General features: G+C 40.1%; 1 protein-coding gene across 1 annotated transcript; it reads right to left on the bottom strand.

The window, feature by feature from the left end:
- Nucleotides 1-815: 815 nt before the first annotated feature.
- CRKL (CRK like proto-oncogene, adaptor protein) lies at nt 816-14,788 on the bottom strand. Its single transcript, XM_082491618.1, has 3 exons — nt 14,303-14,788; nt 10,474-10,936; nt 816-1,407 (listed from the first exon to the last, which is right to left on the bottom strand). The coding sequence occupies exons 1-3, from the start codon at nt 14,614-14,616 to the stop codon at nt 1,273-1,275; spliced, it is 912 nt and encodes a 303-aa protein (XP_082347744.1). The 5' UTR covers nt 14,617-14,788; the 3' UTR covers nt 816-1,272.
- Between the last annotated feature and the right edge of the window lie 1,318 nt (nt 14,789-16,106).

The raw sequence follows: 16,106 nt of genomic DNA, 5'->3' as shown, positions 1-16,106 counted from the left end.
ATGGGGAACCCAGGCAGCTGACCCCAATTAACCATTTTCCAGAGGATGCTGGGAGGGGGGGGGGGGGATCTGGGGCATATATAAACCAGAGCCAACTCGTTTGGAAGGGTAAAAAAAAAAAAAAAGATGGCAGCATGCAGAGGACAGAGAATGCAAGCAAGGAAAAAGAGGGAGAAAAAAAAAAAAAAGAAGATGAAAGCAGCTCTGGAAAAGCAGCACAGCAACATGGAGACACCCTAGGAAAAAGGTACTGTGTTTGAAAAGGGGCTTTCAACAAGCTGTGGCTGGCATAGCTAGGAAACTTTGGAGAGATAAGGGAGCCTGCAGAGAAATGGGTATAAAAGGTGTACGTTTCAATAAGAGGATTTTATCAGTATTTAGGAAGTTCTTCTGTTTCACTCCTCTCCTACCTCTCCACACCATGGCAATCTGATCACCAAGTAACAGCTTGGTGACAAGCACTTCTACACTAGTAAAACCACACTTTCAACACTGCAGAAGAGCTGTATGTAGACCAGGCCAAAGTGTTTCCCTTTAAAGCTCACTTTCTACAGTTAGTGCTTGCAAAAATCAACAGAAATGCGTTAAGTATGTCAAAAACAGGTTACAAGTATCAGCCCTCCTAAGTTTCCTTATAAATAAATGCCTCAGCTTCAATGTAGCTCAATCAATGGTTATTTGCATTTAACACACACTGTTTTGGAAGGTCAACAACAAGCTTAAGAGTTAACAGAAAAGAGCAGCTTCTAATACAACTGCTTAGAATACATAAGCTTCAATTATTGTCCTTTAAAGAGACCATCATTTTAAATGTACTACCTTAGGACAGGTTCTCTTAAAACTAAGTCTTCTTCAGTTCTGAAATTGCATTTTTGTTGTTGCTTTTTGTTAGACAGTAATGCACAAGTTGCATGTTTGATCTAAGATTAGGGCTCTTCCTACTGAGCAAGCCAGAAAAAGTCCATGGAAGTCTCAACAGGAAAGTTTTTCTTCTCATACTTCTCTGCTATATACTGGTTCAGTCTTCTCCAGCTTAAGGCCCAATAAAGTTTTAAAAGTGAAACTAAATTCTGGATGACACAACTATGGTATGAAGGTCAGGCAGTGACTTCAGTTGTATGTATTCCAAATGTATATTAAAAGAACCGTCTAACTGCAGCAAGCTGGAAAATGGGCAATGCTAGCAACGTGCCATTAAGTCATCATCCCACCTCAAACGATGCTAATGATAGCCAGGAAAATGAAGCAGCAGTGTAAATCGGGCAGAGGGAATCATTCGTTCTCATCTGGGTTTTGAGGGTCAAATATTTTGACATGTGTGAATGGGAAGAGCCCTTTTCGACCATTGACTTCTCCTTCCCACTGACCATTTATATTCATCCTTGTAACCTTCACAATATCTCCAACCTGTATAATTTAAAAAAAAAAAAAAAAAAGAAAAAAGTTATCATACATGGGAATCTCACTTCCGATACAAATCAAATGAAGAGGAACAACAACTACAAGCCCATCATAGGGAAAAAAAAAAAAACACCCTCTTCTTGGCATAAGGTTCAATTGAAAAGAAAAGTTACTTAACTAAAATACCAACATTTTGCTGCTGAACATGATAATGTTGTCTGCAGTCTTTTTCAGACTCTTGATTAAATGTATATTTACATATTCAGACAAATTGCTGAACTAGACCTTTTCCTATAGGAAAGCTTACAACTTCATGCAACAATATATTTAGCTTAGATATAAATTAACATCAGTAATGAGATGCAATACCCATTCAGAAGAGCATAATACTCATAATGGTTTTAGCATCAGCTGGCTTATTTCAAAGGAAATTTAGTTTTTCAAAGTGAGATTCCTAAGGTAAAGAAACCATTACTTGAAGTTCTAGTTCTATCACAGTCTAAGAAGCTTCTGTAGTTTCTAAAATAATGGTACACTTCCAAAGAAGGCAAAAGCAATCTCAATTTTTTTTTTTTTTTTTTAAGTGTTAGATGTACAGATTCTAGCTCTATTTGCTGTTTTCACCTCTACTTCCTGCCAAAGAATTTGAAACAGGAACGATGACATCTCAGGCCTTTCCTACAATAACTGTGTCTCTTCCTATGTGGTGGTGAAAGATGAGAAGATCTAAACTATGATCAAACAAGAAACACCAGCCCAAATGATGATAAGTTATACTCTTATCATTGTTCAATGCCTGTATTTAATTTGGATTAGGATAATTTACAAAGCAAAGCACCCAATGTGACAAGTAGCATTTAAGACTAGCTAAATAGTCATTTCTCCCTTAAAGGCTTCAGAATAGCTGAACGTGTGGTCTGTTGCAGTAGCTCTCTAACTTCACACCTCCCTTCCTGTTTACTTCATTTACTCTATGTGGTAACTATAGTAAATATTAGAAAAGTGACATTAGCATCTAATAACTAATTTCAGAAAAAGTAGAACCAGCCTATGACCAACACCAAACAGTTTGTAAGTTTCTTCCTTAAACCAGGTCCTGAGCTCTTTGTAGTTGAGTCTCAGCTTACCAAACCACTTCTGTGAAATCCAGGTAACCAGCTTTGATCTTCTTATTTAAGGAAAAAATAGATTTTAGTCCTGATACAGTGTGTATAACAATTTGTCTACTTTATTTAAATAGTATTAAAATTTAGACCTGATGCAGATAGTTTAAGGACCTCGGCCAAGAGCCTTAGATTAAAAGTTTTCAGGTAAGACCTGTATATTTTCCCTTAAAGAAAGCAAGCCTGAGTTTACAAAATAGTGTGCATGTCACTGGATGATCTGAAACCTGTTTTAAACCAGTAACCATTACTCCATAGATTTTTATTTTTTTTTATAAAGATCACTCAGAAGCAAGAATCCTTAAGTGAAGTTTAAGATACTATAACAAACTCATCGGCAGTCACTCGGTGTTACATCTCTTAAAATGAAATTTCTCAAACTTCGAAACTTTTTAGAGATTTAAGCTTTATGTTGCACATTGGAATGAAATATTAAAATGACATTTAAGCAAAATGTGTTGCTCCCCCCCCCTAAATATGAGACTGTCACACTTGGAACAATTGTAATCTTGTGCTTTTAAGAGAGGAGAAAATCCTCTGAACTCACGTAAATTCTTGGGATATAACTGAGACTATATATCTTAAATGGACATCTTTACTTATACTGTTCCTAAACTCAAACATGAAGCCAGCATATACTATTATGTAGTTATACACTGCCCATGATAGTCAGCACATACATAGAGCATTACTTTGACTGGTTTTCATCTCTTCACAGACTACTGCAGCATGCTTTAATTGTGTGTTTGATAAAAAGCAAAATTTGTCAGACTTTTCACTGGATAGAAAGTCTAGAGAAAGCTTTAAATAGTAACAAGATGACCCAAACAGGAACCTAACAAATGTCTCTTTAGGAAAAGGCCAATAACATCTATAAATACTCAGTGTTACACTGCTAGACTTAAATAACCCTTGAAGATAGATCTAAATTCCAAGTTTTAGACCCAAATTCAAGAAGACACAGCCAACATCGCAACAGTTAAAACCTAATAAGAAACTGTGTTTGCACCACACTGTAAAACCAATCCACTCTCAAACACTGTAGTCTTATTCATGGGAAAAAAAACAACATCTATACTACACTGGATCAAAAACATGGACTTGCATTTTCTGAGAGCCTGACAATTTAATTTTGTTCATGTGCTGTACAGATCAATCCATTATTCATTTTGAAGCTCTAGAAAAATATATCCTTCAATTTGACTCGGAATGATTTCTACAACATGAATACCTTTGGAAGTCTTCAGCTGAGTGAAAAAAAATATTTACAATATAAGTCTACTGCATTGCAACAAACTACCATGTAGATTAACAATGTAAAATATTCTTTAGACTGCTGGGTGGGCAAAGTTACTACAAATCAGTATCTGCCATTGAAGAGTGCTAGCTGACAACAGCTACTCAAAAAATACTCCCATATGCCAAGAACCACTGGAATAGTAAATTGATTTGCACTAACTTTAGTATTTTTCAAGAGTTGTTTGAGGTTTTGGGTTTTTTTTAAATGAAAGCTTCTGAATATCCTCCTGTGCTATACTATTACAAAAAAATGCAGTTCCCCTCAGAAGATTAATGAAACAGCATGTCTTTGGAGAAGGAACCTTGATGTCACGATAGGATAATTAATGGATCTCATGTTAAAGACCTCTATTTTGACAATGCCTAGAAGAATCTGGTCAAGTAGTCCTTCTGTATTTTTTTCCCAACCTACTAAAAGCAGTATTTGGTAAATGTATCTATAATATGGTCAGCTGAGGTATGATCTCCCACTAAAATTATTTAATGCACTGTTTTTTTTTTTTTCAAATAATGTTTTAAGCCAGTCAGAAGGACTGTCTTATGATTAGGCGCAGGACAGAGTCAGGAGATGTGGTTCTATTCTCATCTCTGCCACAAACTTCCTGTATGACTCCGGACAGCTCATGGCCCTTATCTATAAATTAGGATAATGCTTCCGTAGTCTCAGCTTCTCTCAGATAAGTTAATTCGCTTGTAAAGCATGCCAGCATCACTGGATGGAAGTATCAACTGTTTAAATGAGTAATACTTCTGAAATGCAGCCATTTGGTTCCACCCAAATGATAAAAATCAAAACATATTTTAGATAGTATCCTTTCATTTTGTCCTTGCTACAGCACGAATTCAAAGCCCTGGGGAAACACAAGCTATGGAACATGCCAGCCAGAAAGGTTACTTCATTCACTCTAGACTCTTCCATACCTGTCTTCCATTTGAAGCTGATTCATACCCTCCAAAAAGTTTCCTGCATGCCATTTTAGTCACACAGTCAACCAACTCAACGTGTTTTACAGATACTCCAACAACTGTATATTAATATTTCTACGGCTGATAGAGTTCTGTAATATAAGTTTAAGGAGATAAAAATGCATTAAAACTCTAAATCATCGTTTTAGCCTGCCGGGTCAATAGCTGTAGAAAACATACTGCGCTCTGGAATTTACAGGGTGCTGAATCTTAGTCATCAACCTAATTAGTGTCACAACTCACCTTCTTTGGTAACACTAGCATTAGTACCAAAAATGAAACAATTGTTAGACCAGCTGCCTGTTCTGGAGAATAATAAACAAGGCTCAACTCTAAGAAATTACTTGATAGCCCATTGTCCCCAAAAGGTATAAAGCTGAGCTACACAAAAGACGCAGAGTTCAGTCCCACTGCAGACAGGACAAAATGACACTGAAGCAGGTGGTGCTTTACGTATTGGAAGATTCAAGAAACCAACAGGCTGAAAACACAGCTTAATTATCCTTCACTTCTGATGTTGCATGCCAGAACAATAATGGTTAATGTCCGAACCAGAGAACTGAGTAGTTGAGAGGAAAGACCTTCAACTATTCTTAAGACATGAAAGCATGTCAAAGGGCAGTATAGAAATGTTGAAGTCCTAGATGCAATTAATCTAGCCTCATCTAGGAACACAGTAAAACAATAGAAGTTTGCATTTCAAGCATATCTAGGACAATTGCCAGAGTTGGTGTTCCAGCACTACAGATAAAGTGCTGCTTTTCATTAAACGATGGTAGCTTGGCTCCACCTGATTAAGCATGCTGTCATGATTGTACAGAACTTGGAGAATTCAAAACTCCCATAGCCACACTAAATCTCACTGTAGCACGGGATCTTGTCTAGGTTATCCATGTCACTTTCAGTTTCACCTGAGAACAAACTCTGCAAGCAGTTCTGAGGGTGAATGTAAATTGTGAGGCACTCAGCACTATCACAATGGGAACCGTCAATAACTTCAACTGGAAAAGGAAGTTACAAAGATTAAGATTGCACACAAAATCTCCCAAGTAATTGTAAGTTGTAATTTCAAAGGTAGCATACTGAAAAGCTGGTGCATGTCAGCACAGAAGCAGGAATCCTACCACCAGTGTCACTTTCCATTCAATAGTTATCAGAACTAAAGCTTCCTGATCAATACTTCACAAGGATAGGCTCAATGTTTTGCTTAAAAATTAGATCTTGTGGCTTAGATGCATTTTAATGTTTAACACAGCAATACTCATTTCCTTGGCTTAAGAAAAGCACAATGCTTGCTGTCTAGTGAAAGAAGTAGCCTAATTTCCTAATTAAGAAAGTTGACTACCAGCACATTTTGGCCTACTTGTCTCAACTTTCCTTTGAAGAGGAAAAAAGTTGACTGTAACCTAATTGTAACGAGCTCAAGAGAAATACTGTAAGTCAGTTATATAATTATCGTGAACAGATATTTATTTCACCAAAACATTTCAGTGACGGGTTAACTCTACTAGCAAACAGACGTGTATATGTTTGATGTATCATGAATAGAGAAACTACTTAATACTATAACGCTGACACAAAGCTAGAAAAAGACATCATTAGTATAAAAAAAAAGCTATAAAAATATAGTGAAGCTCTTGGTTAAAAAAAAAATCTTCAGATTTCATAACACTGTCATGTTAAGTCTGGAGTTGAACTCTAGGACTACTACTGCCTTCAAAGTGGTCTATGACACTTATTGCAGTGTTTGCAATATATTTAAGAACCATTTTTAAACACATGGCAGACATAAATCTAGTGGCTGCTGCTGGTCTCCCATTTTCTGGTTCCTTAAGCTATTTCATTCCATTTTATAAGTGAATTCCGAATTTGTTGTTCATGTCCTGAATCAACCTTCAAACAGTTCACTAATTTTTAAGGGAATTATCCACCATTAGTTTATCTACTCCCTATGCTGGGCATAAAGAAATTTGTTGTATAGAAGTTAGCGAGCAACCAACTACTCTGGATCCAAACCAGAAGTACCCAACTACCAAGAGATAAGCTACTTTGAAGTAAAACATACCAGGACTTAGTCTACTGGGCACTGCATACATGTCACGTGCTGGTTAGAGCATGTCCGTTTAAAACAAGGCCTCATTAGCATATTATTGTTAACAGGCTGGCTATAGAACTACAGGTTATAAAATGCTGAGAAACTTTAAGGTAGACCTTGCTGTTCTTTATCATAGTAACAGTGCCAAAGAATCTCTGCTCTTACAAAATTCATCACCTTCTTAAAGTTCTATCCTGTATGACCTTTGAACACGGAATTGTCCTCCTATTGTTCCCAAAGAAAAGCAGGACTGAAGAATAACAGTATATAACCCTATAATGTAGAGTTCTAGTCCCAATAAATACAGGACACTGTATCTCTGTCCTTCATATTCCTTCCTCTAGAGCACCAGAAAGGAAGGAAATGCTTCTTGGCTAAAAGCACACAAGTAAAGAAACAGATCTGGGTCACTGGTTGGTTGGGGCTTTTTTGGGGTTTGTGGTGTGTATTTTTTTTTCTAATGCAGTACCCATGAAAATACTACACACATTAGTAGTAAAGTTAGTTATAGTGAGAAACTGCAGACTTTAATAATTTCATTAAAAACATTAAATCTGAACTGCCAAGGTAACTCACTCAACTGACACAGTGTATGTAAATCTTAGAAATATGTGTAATTTATTATAGGCTTTACTAATTGTTCACTGGTGCAGGGAGACGCCCAAAGCTATATGTATACCAACTGTATGTGTTAAGATAGTAGTTATACTTAGAACTTTTATTTTAGCCTATAAACAGATTACTATTTAACTTTTTTATTTTAGAGAATAAAAGTCAAGCATATAATGCAGTGGGACCAAGTCAACATTTAGACACTTCAATAATACCAATGTGAGTGCTAAATAATTTTAGCCCAGCAAGGTCTGAATTGTAATAAATGCCGTATTAACTAGTATCCTTACAGGAACAACATTGTAGTTGCCCTTAAACTGTGACACTTAAAATACTATTTAAAAGTTAAACAGTCCGTCATTATCCAACCAAACAGATCTTGTTTCAGATTTTCAGTAGAACATTCATTTGTTTTTACAAGTTACATTTTTCATGTGAGAAATTTTTTTTTAAAGTAAGTATACCTTCCTTACAAAACAAAATTCTCTGTAACAAGCTATGAATCTTTATCTTTTTTTAAAGAAAACTTCTGACAGCTTACGTAAACAATAGTGTACAATAGAAAAACTGGACTTGCAGGCAGAGAGCTTGTCCCATTTTCAAGCTGAACCCAGGAGAATGACATCCCTCCACTTAAAAGGAAGTCAAGCAGATTACTACGCAATAGCTTTATTTACTCCAGATGGTGTTCTCTTCCTTTTAAGTACTGTCTGTGTGCTGACCACACAAAGCTTGAGCCAGTAAACAGATATTTTGCTCTTATATTGTTTTATCAGTTTAAATGTGCAATCAGGCACTGTATAATTATGCTAACAAGTACACCGATACTAAGGTGGAATACTGGCAAATACTATTATTCTGAAAGAACACCATTAACCTTCTTCCCCAAAACATTCCCATAACCCGTTCTTTCTCTACCACTAGCTACTTTCAGTGCTCTTACAAAATAAAAGCTTCAAATAGTCCAGACTATTTAGTGAGATGTAGAGCCCTGATAAGGCTGGGATTAAATACATCATCAGGGCCCAGGAGGTGTTAAGCAATCTGAATGAAGATCATGAAAAAAAATGTAGATATTTTTCTTTAAGAGTAGTGCACGTGACAAAAAAAATATTGCTATAATGAGGTTGCTAAAGTTCCCTATACATGGATAGATATGGAGAAGCTGTAATCACCGATTTTAACGAAAATGTAGATCAGTTCCCAGAATTTTGTTTCTGAAGCCTCTTGAGAAGCCACAGTGTGGCTAAGGTGCACTTGCAAAGAAAACAGACTACATAGGAAGATGAAATATGCCAGTGGTAGCAGGCACAAAGACATGAGGCAATAAGTGATTAGAACTCAGTGGAAGAGAAGAATCTCTCAAACAAAGCTTCTGCAATTTGAACGTTCAAAACAATTCAAACATACATGTTTGTCACAGAATTAATCCTACTGGTATACCAGAGTAGCTAAAATGACAGGATTAATGAGGTCACTAAAGAGCAAGCCAGAAAAATCTGTTTGTGAGACCCATACTTCCAAGTGGTTCTGCTACCCTGCAGCAAAGCAAGTTCCCTGAAGTAATTCCATGACACACTGATAACAGAACAAAATCAATCGCTTGCCTTGCTTTGTTTTCAGAAGCATAAGTAGTTTTGGGAGGAATCTTCTGTACAGTGCAGCTGGCAGTGAATTTACACTCTGCTCTAAGATAATTTTCACACACTGCTCACAAATAACAAGCTGCTAGATTTCATAAGACTCATGGAAAATTCAGTGACACATTTAACCTGTAGAGGTTTTACAAATACAGGAGGAAAAACACTTAGGGCAGCTATTATGAATAACTGGAAAACACAAATACAACCTTTCAAATTTCAGTCAAAAGTATCACCTATAGGCAAGAGCTTTACCTTGCAAAGTAATTGAGCAAAAACAACAAGAAAAGTTCAAAAGTATTTTTAAAAGCACTATTATTTTACTTGCTAAAATGGTGTTGCTTCCTTTGTTTGTTTCCTCACTATTGCTCCTTGAAGTATTGTAGCACGTTCAAATTTCATCTTCGAGACTAGCACTTTTTCTAGGCGAGACCTTTTTGAACTATGGGTTAACTAGCCTTCAGTATAATCTAAATGTAAAAGTAACAGTCTCAGTGTTCTGGATATAGCTTTAAAAAACTTCTTCCAATCCATCATTTATGCCAGTTGAACTAGAATTGTAACATGAATTCTTTACCATTTAAAGAATAAAACTCTAAAGTCTTAAAGACATCCCTAATGAAAATAAAATAAAAAATGCTTTGGCAAGCACAGGAACTTATTAAAGGTTGAACGCAAGTTTAGAGGCCACACTACAGCCTTTCATCTAACCCCCTTGCCCTCAATTTAGATCTCAAGGTTTCTCAAATTCCACTTCTGAAAACCAAAGTAAAAGGGACTAGAGAACTTCTGATATATTTCTGCCCATATTTCAGCAAGATACTCAAGAGTATCTCATACTACAGCTGAGGATCAGAAAGACTATGTCTATCAGCAATCCTTACCTTTCCCTGAAGGACGCTACTGCCAGTTCTCAACCTGGAATACTGCAATGATTAATGAAACATCTGTTTCCTTCCCCAGGATTAAATGGAGAAGCAAAGTCATCCTCTCGCTAGCACTTGCTTCCAGAGCAGGATGCATACACTCCACTACCCTTGTAACATATTTGCAGGCAAGAAGAGAGGGTAAATACAGGTCCTGAAGTAACTTGGTCACTTTTCTCAAAGGAAGTGGTATAGATGAAGCAATTTTTGTAGATCTTTCTTCAGAATGTAACCTAACTTCTTCTCAGTCTCTTGACATCAATGAGCAGACTCCATATGAAGTCATCCACACCAACTTTGCCACTAACAATTTTTAGTTTTTTATTTTATGAAACAATTGAAAACCATAAGACTTGAGAAGAAAAACTTACCTCTAATGCCAGCGCAGTCTTGTCATAAGCACAGGGTACTCTCTTTTGGATAGCTTTGGCATAGACTGGTCCATTCTGTGTTGATGGCAGAGGATTAATCACTGCTCCGGGTGTACTGGATACTGAGGGAAGGGGACTTGCAGTTTGAGGCTGAGCATAAGCATGGGCAGGTTCTGGAATACCGTAACTGTTGGAATTCCTGTTTCCATGCTTCCCATGAGTAGATCTGACTAGCTTTTCTACATAAGGAACAGGAATCATCCCAATCCGACCATCCTTGTTTCTGGCACTCCACCACTGTTCTTCGGGCTTCTCTACAATTACCAGTATCTCGCCCTTTTTAAATGGAAGATCCTCAGCATCATTGCCAGGAAAGTCATACAGAGTCCGAACATACTCCACATTTTCTTCTGCAGTGGACATAGCAGGGGCAGATCCAGATCCCATTGGTGGGCTTGGATACCTAAGTTTAAAAAAGATTTGGTGTAATCAATAGCTATTGTTTTGTATTTCCAGTAACAAAGCTATGTACCAGTTTTACAGTAGGAACACCAATTAGAGAAGAATTACTTATTCAGCTTCGTAACAAAAGTATTAGCTTGGTAGCACTGTGAAGCATTTAACAAGTAGCTCATGCTCTCGAGCAATTACTTAAATACCCAAATTAAACCAAATAAAACGTAATAAAACCCCAGAAACCCAATAAAAATCTATCATGGATGCAGAAAATTGAAAGAAACAATGCAAAATCTTCATCCACCTGTTTTGGATTCTTGTGAGGATCTTAGGATAGAATAAAATTAATTCTATGGCTTAAGTTATGACAGTCATGATACATAAAACCAAATGAAAATTATTTGGGTGACTTGGGGTGGAGGGGCTCTAATGCTGTCCAGTGTTGTCTTTCTGATTAGTAGTACAGCATCCTTCTAAACAAATCCTACTACTTACATGCAGAATTTTGGGGACAGTCAGTCAGGTTTATACTGAAAACACCTTTCTTTAAGAAAAGATACAGGCAGATCTTGTGTTTTTAGGAGATGCTTTTCCCCTCTTTTCTGGAAAGTAATATGGAATTGAGCTCCCTACTCTTATTTTCACAACTTCAGCTCTCAAAGGGTTGTTACAGAAAAAGTATTAATTTCAAAGTACTTATCTTTACTGCATATTTAAATACCTAATAACCTAAAGGTGACATCTTCATAAAAGACAGTATGAAATACATCCACTGGTAAAAACGGAGTAAGACATAAAAAAGTTAACCATCTAGAAATATTCCTGTGTTTTATTAACCATATTACCTTTAATTTATTCACATCATTGTTTACTACTTTGCCCATCATCTGTCCAATACAGTCACTTCATTGTCTGTGATAATATGTAAGATTGTTCATCAAATGAGACCATTTTCACTGCAATCTATTTTCACCATAAACTTTACACATTTTATTCAAAGCAGCTGTCAGAATAAATATCTGCTATGGCCTATATACGTTAAGACTTATCTAAGCTACAATAGCAAGAATGCATGTCATTAGCCTACTTCAATTCTCTTTTGCTACTTGCAAGATAAGATGGAAGTCAAATCCCTATGATTTTAGCAAGATATGCCAGAAGCCCCAAACAGAAAGATACATACTGCTTTAAGACACCCTGCAGCAGCCAAAGCCCAGGGAGAGGGGGAACCCTTTAGAGAGCAGTCACTCCTCATAAGCAAGAGCTCAGGAACATCTCCAATGACTGTCAGAGCTCATTACTGACACAGAACAAATAGAAAGCTTAAAACAGTTGGTTTTCAACTGTTTAAAATGTCATTTCCAAGAGCTAAGAGTGTTGTATGGCTATATACAACAAATTACTTAATTCTACCACAAAAACCACTTCATACTCTACTTTATGAAATTAAAAGAATCAACAGTCTTCAAAAGCTCAAGTACCTGCATGCGATGTTCCCCTGAAAATGCCAGAGAAATTAGAATTAGTAATAACAGTTCTGAAGCATATACTTGTCCACTCCTATTCTAAATACAGTCTATTAACTAAAAATAAATTAAAAAAAAAATATCCAGAAATACTACCTCTCATCCTCCCTCTTGCAGCAGGAAGTCTCCTTCGAACAGAATTTCAAACCATCAACCATGTCACTGATTTTTAAAAAAAGAGTTTAGAATAAAAATCATGCTAAGGAAAGCCACCTAGTTGATCTCATTTGTTGCTTTATAAAAAAGCTTGTCATTTCATGGTAGGCTAGGTCCCATCTGCCTCTGTATGCTGAGAGAACAATATGCAATCAAAACCTTGATAATAAAGTGGTACTGTAAAACATCCATAAAATGTTCCATGCAAACTTCCTAACAAATACCAAGTGGAATCAGCTAACTTTTCAAGTGTTTTGAGAAAACCAAGTCAGTCATTGCCATAAATTATTAAGAACAAGCTTTTACATCCAGAAAGGCACAACAGTACCCAGGTTAAGGTGAACCGAGATAAGCATAAAAACTGCTTCAGTGTAGACTCTTTTCCTCATAACTGTCCACAAGTTTAAGCATGCACATAATACTGGGCACCTCCATTTAAGGTTCCTGCAATGGCGAAAATGATATTTTTTTTTTTTTTTTGCCTACCCATCTCTAGCCACAGCACAATCACTACCCGGACTTCTCAGCAACTTTGAGTTATTGAAGCTAGTGCTTTCTGTCACATCCCTCCCATCACCTGACAGCTTTAGAGAAAGACTTTTTTTTGACCACTTGAGTTTTGCAACTTGACAAGCTATTGTCAACCTTTGTTAAGTTACCGATTTGTCATTAATAACTGGCTTATGCCAAGGTTAAATTGTGACTATAAACCTCAAAGTTATTCTTCCTCCGTAAGAACTTGCTGATCTGTAAAACATGGTAAGATTTTAAACTGCAGAATTTAAAGCAAACCAATTTGAATTTATTTTTTTAATGTGTCATTATTTTTCTAGTTTTTATTTCACTTCATTCTATTCAGGAAGCCCAAAAGCTTTGAAATGAGATACTGGGAAAGGCTTCATTAATTAAAAATAAGGAATATGTTCTAGAGTTCTTGGTAAGCAGTTTACTGATGCAAGTTGCAGGTATGTCTCATGTTGGGAAGAGGACAAAGAATGAGCTCATAGCCAAGTCACATTTTCCAATCCTCCTAGAATAGCATTTCTCAGTGTAGTGCATGCAGTATGCAGATATAGATGAACAGTACCATAACCAAACTGTGAGAAATGTATCTTTTACCTTTTTTTGGTGGGTGGAAATGACACTTTAAAAGTTTGGGAAATGTTGTCCTAGAATCTATTAAAGCTGACTTAACACGATGAAGCAGTCTAATCACATAAAGGCCTGTTCTACTGTAATCACTGTGGATGCAGGGACAGACAGCAACTTAAGCTCAGCGGCTATACTTCAGTCACTGAGAAGACTTGTGAACCAGCTTCTCAACCATCCTAGGAGCAGGACAATACCAGAAGAAAAAGTTGACACAAAGCATGACCACACCCTCTTGCAAGGCAATTATAGCCCGTGGTAGAGATGTACATGGTAACTTTACATATGTGTACACACACTGTAAGGACAGGCCCCATGCGTGATCTGACTGTAAGAGCGATCCATAACGGTCACTGAGATTAGAGGGCTAAAGACCACTGTTAGAAACAGCTTCAAACGAGGGCGATAAACAAGTGTTTCCTTAGCATGGCCCCATTAAGTTAAGATCCTGGAGCTACGAGGTTGGACTAAGACAACACCCCTCCTTGCGCCACCTCGAGCAAAGATGGCAGTGGGTGGGGCGGAGGGAGGGTGGCACTCACCTGGGCGCAGGCTCGATGAGGGTGGTGGTGTCCAGGTAGTGGATCTTGTAGAACTCCAGCAGGGCGGGCAGGTGCTCAAACTCCTGGTCGCCGATCTTAAAGCGGCGGTTGGGCAAGGAGTTAATGATGTAGTGGGAAACCCGGGAGTTCTCGGACACCGAGAGGACGTAGTCCCCCGGGCAGGTGGACGAGTCCCGCACCAGGAACATGCCATGCCGCTGCCCTTGCAACCGCGTCTGCGCCTCCGCCCGAGACACCGGGCCCACGTACCAGCTGGAGCGGTCCGACGAATCGAAACGAGCGGCGGAGGACATGGCTCCGGGCGGGGAAGGGGAAGGGAGGGGAGGGAAGGAAGGTGAAAAGCCCGAAGGCCCAGGCGAAGGAAGAGACCCGGGGAAGGGAAGGCCTGGGCAAGGAGGCCTGGGAGGCGGAGCGGGCTGGGGACTAGGAGAAAGAGGCTAGCGCTCAGCCCAGCAGAGAGCAAGCCCAGGAAAGGTGAATAAGGGGGAAGGAAGCTTCGTGCCTCTGGAGGCGGAGGACCGCTGGGGTGGGGCTGGCCAGACGCGGCGGTCAGGGCCCCCGAGTCTCCCTCAGCGGCGGGGTGTGCAGGGCATCCTTCCCGCCTCTCTCTCAGGCCTGCGGCGGGCCCGGCTGGGCGGGTGGCGAAGAGCAGCGGCGGCTGACAAGGACAGGCGGCGCGGGAAGGTGGCGAAGGTAGCCTGCTACGGTGCCTCAGCGCCGGGGGAGGGGGTGTGGGGGAGGCAGAAGCGCCGGGCTCCCGCTTTCTCCTATCGGTTCCCTCCCCTCTCAGAGCCGAGCACCAAAATGGCGGCGGCGCCGGGCGGTAGGAGTTCTCCGGAGACACCGCCCCGCGCATGCGCGTTTGCGGCTCGCGCCGGCGGCCGGGGCGGGGGGGAACAACGGCGCGGGGCTGCTGCGTGCGGCGGGGGGAGGGGCGGGGTGGGTTGGGGGAGCCCGCGGCTGCGCCCGCCTCAGCGAGCGAGCGAGCGGCCGGCCGCGCTGAGGGGGGCGGCCGTGGCTCTGTGCCTGGAGGGAGCGCCCTCTCCTTTCCCGGTCTCTCCGGGCTAGTCATTCAAACCTTCCCCGGTGCGCAGGGCCGTCCCGGTTGGGGGGTGAATGAACGTGAAGGGCCCCGGTGGCGCGTTGAGTTAGGCGGGGTGTGGGACCCCCGCGCCTTCTGCAGCCCCTCAGGGAGTAGGGCCGCCCTCCCCACACACCACTTCCCAGCTGTGCTGCAGGGATGCTTTACCACAGGTCACCCCAAAAAAACTGCCCAGTCCTTGGGCTGAAGACAACTGAGGGTGACTCGCCAACGTACCTCCTCCATCTTCTCCCCATCCCTCTCAGCACCTCCTCAGTGCTGCCTGCCACAGGCTTTGCCATGGCACCCCGCGAGGCACACTCTGCTTCCCTTCCTTCCAGGGTCCCCCCTGCCCTGCCTCAGCCTTCCTTGGGCCTCCCTCCCTCCCACACCTCCTAGCTCTGCGGGATGCCCCACAGCCAGGCACCCTGACCGCAGGCAGTTTGGCGGCAGAGGTCACCTTCCCTGAGGTTTTCTTTTTTTTGTTAGTTGATTATTTTTTTTAAGGAACAAAATAGACCGCTGCGATAATCTCCTCTGATCTTGAGGTAACTTCCTTTGTGCTCTGAGAGGCAGTTTCCTGTCTCATATAGCCCTGTTCCCAGATAATGGGGGTCAAAGCCCTGTCCGTCGGGGCGCAGGCAGGAGTGAAGATGGTGTTTTAGCCACTGAAGAGGAAGGAAACCCCGGAAAGGACTCAGC

This window comes from Vanellus vanellus (genome assembly GCF_965231255.1).
Source record: "Vanellus vanellus genome assembly, chromosome: 16".
Classification (NCBI taxonomy): Eukaryota; Metazoa; Chordata; class Aves; order Charadriiformes; family Charadriidae; genus Vanellus; species Vanellus vanellus.
The sequence above is the reverse complement of the archived record's forward strand: the minus strand, read 5'-3'. Positions and strand labels throughout refer to the sequence as shown.